This window comes from Nematolebias whitei, chromosome 11 (genome assembly GCF_014905685.2).
Source record: "Nematolebias whitei isolate Nwh7 chromosome 11, NemWhi1, whole genome shotgun sequence".
Classification (NCBI taxonomy): domain Eukaryota; kingdom Metazoa; phylum Chordata; class Actinopteri; order Cyprinodontiformes; family Rivulidae; genus Nematolebias; species Nematolebias whitei.
The window spans coordinates 36,835,713-36,845,685 of NC_056508.1; the positions used below are offsets into that span (position 1 = coordinate 36,835,713).

At 38.3% G+C, this 9,973-nt stretch overlaps 1 protein-coding gene across 1 annotated transcript; it reads right to left on the bottom strand.

The window, feature by feature from the left end:
* Nucleotides 1-1,861: 1,861 nt before the first annotated feature.
* Nucleotides 1,862-9,553, bottom strand: LOC119417681. Its single transcript, XM_037684944.1, has 7 exons — nucleotides 9,085-9,553; nucleotides 6,478-6,586; nucleotides 6,269-6,405; nucleotides 4,788-5,549; nucleotides 4,622-4,665; nucleotides 4,357-4,423; nucleotides 1,862-2,160 (listed from the first exon to the last, which is right to left on the bottom strand). Exons 1-7 carry the CDS (start codon nucleotides 9,481-9,483, stop codon nucleotides 2,089-2,091), a joined length of 1,590 nt encoding a protein of 529 aa, XP_037540872.1. The 5' UTR covers nucleotides 9,484-9,553; the 3' UTR covers nucleotides 1,862-2,088.
* Nucleotides 9,554-9,973: the final 420 nt, after the last annotated feature.

The window sequence follows — 9,973 nt, forward strand, 5'->3', positions numbered from 1 at the left end:
CAGTAAATTACTATATACATTAGTGGTGTTCTATCAAAGTTCAGCGAGTTTTGCCCTAAATATTTTTTTTCTCAGTGGTCCATAACAGAAATATTTAAATTTAGTGGCCGCTATGCTGGTTTTAATTTTTTCTTTCTTTTCAGGTTTGAACCCCTAAGTGGACTGGCAGCTTCTCCTTGAAGACAAAATAAAAATAAAAAACAGCAGGCTAGATGAGGGATTTTACTGTAAACACTAGAAAAGTTGCACCACCACCAAAAACCAAATACCATAAATGTTGTAAAAACTGCAGTCTAAAATGAATTGCCTTAAATGTTTTAATTAATTACTGCAAAGTGTAGAAAAGCTGTGCCGTGTAAAATTAATTAGGAACTGTTTTTTTTCTAAGTTGTTACAGAAATATTATACATGTAGATAACTGAGCTTCGACTTTAAAACCAGTGATGCAGCACAATATGAAGCCTAAGAGTATTCTATTATCATGATCACATCCAATAATAAACAGGAATCAACACAAAAAGCATTTTGTGTAAATAGTTTAATATTAAATAAAAAATGACTCCATATAAAAAGAACGCTACAGTCCACAATTTAATCTTTTTTAAACATAAGTATTGAAACCAAAGGGGTAGAATAAGAAAAATAATTACAATTCCAAGAAAAAAAAATTGTTTTCTCTTGTCTTGCTCTGACAATATAAAATCAAACACATTAACTGTACATATATACAAATTTCCAAGTATAGAAATTGCATAATCTGCTTTCCTTTTCAGTTTTCTTAATTTGTTTTTATTTTAAATACAGCTAGAGATGCCAAAATTCATGGGGCAGGGCAGTGAGGAAGAGGGCTCAGAAACTGATAGGAGGAGACAGGGAAGAGGTCATCACTCCCACATCCACAGAAACACACAAACTCAACAGATAAACATAAGACGTCATCACTCTGCGTAAGAATCCCTACAAACCATTCAACCAATCAAAAGGACATACAGTACTTCCTATAAACTCAAGTTTTGTGCAAATGTTCAGATTCAAATATCAACCCCTTTGACTTTAAATTGTAGCTGGAGGGTGAGAAGCTGGGAGTGGGTCCTAATTAAAACATCCATCTGATGCTACATGTAATCATTTAGACAGTGTGTGAAATGTAACAAGGATGCAGATTTGAGGCAATCTGCTCTTACAAGAGGTGTTCCAGATTTCATGTGGATTACAAATAACACAAATTCAGTCATCGAAGAAAACATTTGAGGACCTGCAATTTAAAGTTGTACAGAAGAACATTGGTTTATCATCGATAATAAACATCTTACAAGTAATAAAGGAGTTGGGATACAAAATCCGTTTTTATGTGACTGGTGTGAAACGCCAAAGAAGTCTGACACAATTCAGTTTCCTTAACGTGGCAAATTTTGAGTTCACGTCACACTTTTAAGAAAAAAAATAAAAAGTGTCTCATCTCCTTTCTCTTTCAGCACTTTCTAAAAACCTTAAAAATGTTGCTTTTCAATACGAACACTGTCTCCAAAAATACGACAGCAAAGAAGAACAAGTTCTCCTTCCCCGAGACAAAAATTAATTTGACAGTCAGACAGAAGGGGCTCAGAAACAGCACTGTTGTCCAACACACAAACAAACACGCAAAAAGACGCACTAATCAACACACTTTCAACAGAGAGCATCGTTCAAGTAAACGGGCTTTATCCTGACTCATAAGTAACACACCGATGAGAAGAAAAAACAGTACTCGTTTGTTACTCTGCTTTTCATTGATACAATTCTAACACCAACCTAATCGAAAGATCTTTGATCACAATGTTCAGAAATCATTTTATAACCTAAGAGAAAATCTAGTATCCACAAAATCTCATTTCTTCACTTTTTAAAAATAAATTTATCTGACTATATCTTTCTCCTAAGCATGTTTTTTTTTTTTCCTTAATAGTGGTTGCCATAGTAATAGTTGACACAACAACAGCATAATTTTAGTGCAGGTGATTTTTCTTTTAAAGGTCTAAAACAGTAGTGATGAGAGCAGAGAGATGGGTGGGGGATAGAGGCGTCATTGGTGAATGACTCTTCCACCAATCACGGCCTTTGTGACCTGGTGCCTCGTCTCCGCCTGCCACGCACAGACCTCTCGGGCTTCAGGAGTGCTGCCTGCAACAGGAGAGAACCTAAAGTCACATAAGGTTCATTTCTTCCTCTCACAGATGTACGACGACTACAATTGCAGACAGAGGTGCACAAGCGTTCCCACATTTCTCCAAGGAGTAAAAACATTCCTGCCCAGTCAACCCTTTATGTAGCCTTTAATGTTCTGGATAAACACCAATAGAAAAAAGGATAAAAAAATAGACTTTTAAACTCAGTTTTCATCCACTACAATAGGGCTGAACAATTAATTGCATTTGCGATAATATCGCGATATGATAAAGTGAGATTTTCTAATCGCAAAGGCTGCGATTTGACTGGTCACGTGATCTGGTTACATGACTTGCGAGAGAGTGGAGCAAAGCAGAGCAGGGAGTGAGAGAAGTCAACACTGAGCTTTAACCGGTTGCACAATGGCGTCAGGCTCGACAGAAACTGATACATCTGAAAGTTTGGTACCAAAGAGAGGCAGCAGGTTTGGAATTATTTTGGCTATAAAAAAAGAAGACGCTGCGCAACAACATGTGTTGTGCAGAACCTGCCTTGCTGCTGTTGCTACCTCTCGAGGTAACACCACCTTAAAAAAACAAACACCACGAAGCCATTTATGATAGTTGCATGGCTAGAATGCCAACAACCAGTGCTTCAATTTCAAGTAAGCAAAGTGCCAGCCCGACAGGGATCACTGACCAAACTGTTCGAAGGTATTACTCCGTATGAACAAAATTCGAAACGGCATGTGGAAATAATTCGAGCAAAAACGGAGTTCAAAACGAAAGACATGATGCCCATTAACATAGTGACCAAGCCCGGGTTTACAGCTTTGGTAAACACAATGGATAAACGGTACAGAATGCCCTCATGCACACATTTTAGCCAAGTTGCTATCCTGGAGCTACACACACAAAAAAATGCAGAAACGGAGTTGCAGCGGAGCTGAAAACAGTGGAGTTTTTTGCAAATAAAACAAACTGATTTATTGCTTGTGTTTGTTGAAAAATACATGAGGAAAAATAATCAAACCATATTAAATATTATATTAAATCAGAATTGCAATACTGAGGTAAAAAAAAAAAAAATCACAATTAGAATATTTTCTTAAATTGTTCAGCCCTACAATTGAGATAAACTTTCATTGTGTTTAAAATATATTGAAAATATGAGGGCTAGCATTTCAGCTCAAAACAGCTGATTCTGGTATGGTTCTTTACAGCCACTTTTCCAAGATCCACTGAAATCAAAGCTGCATAATACACGTCCTCAGCAGTCTACCAAGCTGATGGAAAAAAAGAGTTTGTGGAAATAGTGTTGCAGTTATTTTAGTACAGGGCAGGGATCTGCAATCTTTATGAAAATGAGCCATTGATGCCCCTTTGTTCACTAAATTAAGTGTCTGGAGCCACAACAATCTGGTACAACTGTGATCATCAACTGGTGGCCCGTGGACCACTTGAAGTTTTTTGGAGGGGGCTTTTCTGGCCAGGAATAACTTTATAAAACAAAAAACATCAAATGATTTTTAACATTTGATATTTGTACATTTTAAGACAAAATAAAAGACTGGATTGTTGTAAAGAAAGAAAATAAAAATATAGATTTTAACAATTTTGTAAAAATTTAAACAATGAACTATGCAGGTTGATGATTTGAGTTTTCATTGTGGAAAAATCAAGTATCCTACTTTGAAGAGATAAAGCATAAAGTGAGTATGATTTACTCTTTGTATTGTTCTATTATTCACATGTTTAAAAAAAAAAAAAGACAGGAAGACTGTCAAAACGACCCTTTTTTATTTTTGTACAACAACCAATCAAATTTAGTTTTATGTTAACTTTGGTCAAAGCTTGAACGAGCCACTGAAGATGGACCAAAGAGCCACTTGTGGCTCCAGAGCTGCAGGTTGCAGACCCCTGGTATAAGGGATCACATCAGACATAATTTACAATCTCCAACAACTCAAAAAATATATTAAATTTCAATAATTAATAAAAATGAAAACTGGTATACCAGATAACAAAAGGAATTCAACAAAATACTCTATTAACAATTTCCTTAACTTTTCTTATACCTGTAATTATTTTTCTTCAGCTCTTAAAACCAGGCGTACAGCTGTTTTGTGTACTTTAAAAATGTAGGTAAATCTGGTAAGATAGGATGAATAAACAGATCTGTATGTTACAAAGAGGTGAATGTAGATCTTACTGTAGCCTTGGTTTCATCTAGTGTTGTAGCATCCATGTCTCTAAAGTCTTCTAACACGTTTTGTAGCCTAATGAAGAAAGAAACACATCAACAACACGTACTGTTCAGGGAAATCCATCTCATACGTCAGCTGTTCGAAACATCACAAAAATATAAATCCTTCTGAGTCAACAGGGTTTTACTGAACACTGGTTTATTAAAACAGGACTGTGTGAAGAATGTCTACAGCATGTCTGGAAAATGAACTTTTGACAGAGTAACTTACGTTTGTTTTCTTTTCCTTCCTCTTCTGGCTCCACCTGCTTGATCCTTGACAAATAGAAACAGTAATTAAAACAAGAACATTATACTTAATTTATCTCTCAGAAGTGAATCAGCTGACCCACTGTTTTAATACAAAATCTAAGTTCCTAAAACTCTTAATCACTCACCATTTCCTGCCCGGTGTTGATCATCGTCTCAGTTTTGTCTTCATTCGACATTCCACTGCATCCATCTCTAGGACTGAGGTATCCTGCATGAGAAAGTTGTCCCTGCCTATCCACCCCCGTGTCCAGAAAGGGACACACAGCTGCAGCAGGACTGGTACAGTCTGTCTTGGCTTCTTCCAAGTATATGGGTGGCAAGGGAGGCTCTAGATGAGTATGTCCCTCTATAACTGGTTTCCTCAGTAAGGGTGAAGTAGGCCCTTCTTCTGTGGGTTTGGGTGTCCCCTGGGCTGGGGAGTGAGCTGCTGCTTCCATGCTGAGTCTCGACAAGTCTGGGTTGCGGAGAGAACATGCTCGGCGTGGGCTGAGGGAGACTGGGGCACCTGCCTTGGGAAGGGTTGGGACAGCGGTGGATGAGTTATGGTGGTCCAGAGGGAAGGAAACCGGTGGTAAGGCACAGAAGGGTGACGTAGGGTCAGATGGCCTCAGTTGGGCCCCATCTTCCTGCTCTTTAGCATTGACTTGAAGGAAAGAGGTATAAATGGTGTCCATAAAAGACGTGTAAGGATCAATGACAGCTCTACCCTCAGATCCTCTGTTTGTGCGTGGGGTGGACTGCCGGGCAGGAGATGAAACCAGAGTTGGAACAGGACTTGAGAGTTCAGAAGAAATTTCACTAGCTGGCATATCTTCCTGCGGCGCGGTGTTTTGAGTTTCCTGAAAAGATCCTGGTTTCTCTACATCTGAATTTGGTGCAAGGTTCAGCTGGAGAACAACAAAAAAGACAAATAAATAAACAAATGCATTAAACGTTCAAAATTCAGAATTTTAGAATAAAATGCATTTTAAATCAAGGCTTCAGAGAAAATTTGTTTTGTTTTAGCAGTAGTGAAACAAAAACATCAACTAGGAGCACTTTTACTCACAGTTTCAAAGCTGAAATATTGCAAAGCACAGAATGTGTTTTATTATACATACATGCTACAGTTTCTCAGTAAAACTTGATTACCAGGGTTTATACAATCGGTTGTAAAGCAGATATATTTTGCCTCAAACTTCTACACAAACATGCTTTTGCTAATAAGTGCCACCAACAAACTACTGGACAGAACGCATGTTTGGATTCAATTCAGTCAAAACACTAGATCCAGTTCTTATATTCACTCTATGATGACATCTGATTTTATTGGCACTGCCATCTGTATCGTTAAAAATGTTTTTGTCTACTGAAGCTGCAGGTTAAATGTTTAATTGCTGCTTGAAATAAGTCAAAATTTAGCCGGTTTTGGCTCAACAAAAGTTGCTCAAAACTTTAATCCTTTTCACAAAACATTTCTATTTTCACTTAACGAACAAAATGCTTGTTTCCAGAGTGTTGTGAAGGAGCACAATGTTGTAGCACTAGCAGAGCTAAGATAACAAAAATAAACAATATTTAACATGCATTGTGATAAACTTTAGCTTCTGACAGACAAATTACCCACCTGTATGTTGTTGAGTAAGTTGATGGCTCCATCAGGGCCTTGCAGCATTCCCAATGCAGACGCCTGGACTGGGGATAGGAGAATGGAACCTGCTCCAATCCCTATGTTATGAAGGCCCGTGATTCCAGGAAGATCTCCTACAAAAACATATTTTTCACGTAAAGCATTATATTGTATAAAAATGCATTTAAAGAGGGGCACTAACTCACCTAATATTGAGGGATTAAGCAAAGTTGGCAGTAGTTGTTGGAGGATGGGGTTGTCCTTGCCTTGGAGAGAAACAGGGATGAGGGTGTCAACACCAGCATCAGTGGTTACCTGAAGAGCACGAGGGAACACAGTTTGGGGGTTTCAGAAAAAAGAATGAGTCAATCAATGGGCAAATACTGCATATATTTTAAATAAAAAAAATTAAAAGGAGGAGTCCATTTCTTTTTTTGGGATTAATTTTATACAATAGTCAAACTGCTTCAGCTGTATCCCCCAGAAATTGTAATAAATTAAGTAATATTTCATAAAACAAACATGTTAACATATAAAAATGCCTTTGTTTATCAATGGCCTTTTTAACACTTTTAGTAAAACACAGGTGGATCCCCTAATAATCTACACACCAATTTAAGGTTTCTTTTAAAAAAACTATTAAGCTACTATTAATTATTTACTATTACATAATTGCTTGTTACATTAGAACCACATTCTAGTTTTACGTTACTGCACTTAATCATTTGTGGTGCCTATTTTCTGTTATTTTCATACGTTGGCACAGTTGTTCCTCGCTCCAAATGCGTGTACTGTTGGTTTTCCTTGTGGAACAATTATAGCTCTCTTATTCTAATGTCTGGTTGATAAACAACTTGTGAATGCTCGCACTTTACAATAACTGGTTTAAATCTCAGTTCACACAGTTTAAAATTTCGTTTAATGCACAAACCCGAAATGAAACAGTTTACATTCAATTATTATTAATTTCCAAACCAGTCTTGAAAAGTTTAAAAATGTAGTTGAAGTCATGTTGTATGCATTTTCATTACGTTATGTCCCACGTGCTTTTTGAGAGCTCTTTGCATTGTTTATTTTTCTCTGATTATTTTTCTTCCTATACTGTATATATTCTTATAGTATAACTCAAAATAAAGATGCTCTTATTTAAATGTTTCTATTATTAGTTTTGTTGTCTGAAGGTCTAAAAGTCATAAAATCTGACTGAAAAATGACACATTTGCATTAGAATTTTAATCAAAAGAGCAGCAATTGTGTTCTAACAAAATCTTGGTCTTTTAGCGCTACGTTAGATCACAAAATGTTTTTAGTGCAATTTCAGATACATTTTCCCATTTTACATTCATTCAATTTACTTTTGATTGTTCAGTTTAAAGCAAGTGGGAGGAAAACATCTTATCAGTAAGCGGTCCTTACAAAAAATAGGAGTGCACAGATGTGTAGGAAGCAGTCTGACTGCAGAATGCACACAAACTGTTACGTTCTGTGCTTAAAGTCAAACACAATGACTGTTCTGCAAAAAAGAGCTAAATTGGAACTGTGAACTAGGGCTGGGCAAAAAAATGATAAAATGATATGCTAATTTCATGACGTAATATATCGGGGCGCCCCGCCCCTTTAACAGAACCGAGAGCACCGAAAAACCAAACTGAATTGCGCCCCCCCCCACCTCCCCCACACACACCTGTAGGTACTGGTGTAACGCTAATCAGTTGCGCACTAGCTAGCTAAAAAGCTAAAAACAAACAACAGCTGTCTCTCCATCCAGCTCTAAACTGCAGCTACAGACAACTCAACTGTCTCCCTCCCCCCGCTCTAAGCTGACACTCGTCTTATTTCTCTCTCTCCGCTCTGGGCTGCCGGTGCAGGCTGCGTCTCCCCCACTCTAAACTGCCGGTACAAACACGCGCAGGTCTGTCTCTTAGTTTCATAGTCCATGGACCAAGAACAGAGTCAGGTGATGAAAGACAGAGCATCAGAGAAATAAATGAATCATTCCTGCAGGAACAGAGGAAGCTGAAACACCACAAGCTTCAGGGTCAGCTGATCACCTTGTTACAAATTCTGGAAGTTATAGCTCATTTAAAGGCAGCATATATTTTGTTACATTTATGCTCAACAGATCTTAAGCTTTATTTTATTTAGCTATTTTGGGAAACTTCACCTGCACTTTAGTTTTTGTGGTGGATTTATTGATCTATATTTTGTGTAGACTTTTTCATCTAAATAACAGAAGGATCTTTTTTATTTTTTATACTTGGAGACTGAATACTTTACCAAATAAAGTAATTTCAGTAAAATTACCACTTGTTTATTTTTTATTTTATACAATACTGCAAAGCAACATGTTAAGTTAATTTTGTCAAATAACTATGATTTCAGTTTTTTTTTGTTACATCACGAAATTTATCGTTATCGTCAGAATGTTCTGAAATATCACGATATTATATTTGAGCCATATCGCCCACCCCTACTGTGAACCATACTACATTCAAGCTTAGGTAGAAAAAAACTTGTTCAATTAAAACTCAAGTATAAAAACCTTCATGTAAACACATTTATACAGAAAACTAAAATGATATTTCATTTTTAAAATATATAAATAAAGTATTGTAGAAGTGTAAACTAAGGTGTTTTAAGCCACACCATAACTATTCCAACAACATTAACAAAAAAAGTCTAAAAATGTTTGTTAAGGAAAACTGAGCAACTAATGCAGGGAAATTATTGGAGCAGGTAAAGGAATTAAAACAAGTTTTTCTAGGGAATTTGGCATAAGCTCAAAGAAAACATACAGGAGTCAGGGAGCCTACCTGAGGTTGGGTATGATGTGCAGAAACTAACTGGGAGTTGGGAGGGGTGTGGAGCTCAGCAGAGCTCAGGGCAGCTGTGAGCAGGGTGGGGCTGAGAGACAGGAAGGCTGCAGGTGGAGGAAGAGTAGCAGGAAGGAGCAGAGACTGCAGGGCTTGGATGGGGTTTTCTGCTCCAGCAGTAATGGGAAGCAGACCCGGGGCGATGTCCAGGAGCCCTGAGCCAGTGAGGGTGGATGGATCCAGGAGGCCAGAGTTCTTATCAAGAGCGAGGCCCTCCAGTGTGGTAGGGATATGTTGTGATGGTTGGATAGGAACTTCCAAGCTGAACTGGTTCAACTGACCCAGTGCTGACAGAGGTAACAAAGAGGCCTGCTGTTGCCCAACTAACATCGAAGCCATAAGTAGAGCTTGAAGACTTGATTTTTCAGTTAAATCAGGTTCCTGTCCAGCAGAGGGGGCTGATGCTGGGAGTGGGTGTAGCAGACCCAGAAGGTTCAGTGGTACTTCCCCCTGTGCACCACTCAAAAATGGCAACAAGGGAAACAGTGGGTTGTTGTTAAGCTGATGCTGCTTCTGTTGTTGATCTGGAGTTTGTTGCTGTGGGTCTTGTATCAATAAATGTGATTGTTCTGACTGGTCTTGCTCTGCAAGAATCTGTGGTGGTTGTGGTGAAACAGAGGTAAGAGGGATATGTGCTTGTTGCCCTCCCAACCACAGCCCCCCTAAAGGTAATGAAGCCAACGCTGTGGGGTCCAAGAGAGATGGTAGACCTCCAATAGATGACAGCAGCTGAAGCAGCTGCTCCTGGTTCATGAAGGGGAAGGCCTCTGCCAGAGGCAACGGAGAAGCTGACTCACTCACAGCTGAGGAGTGAGGAGGACTGTGATTC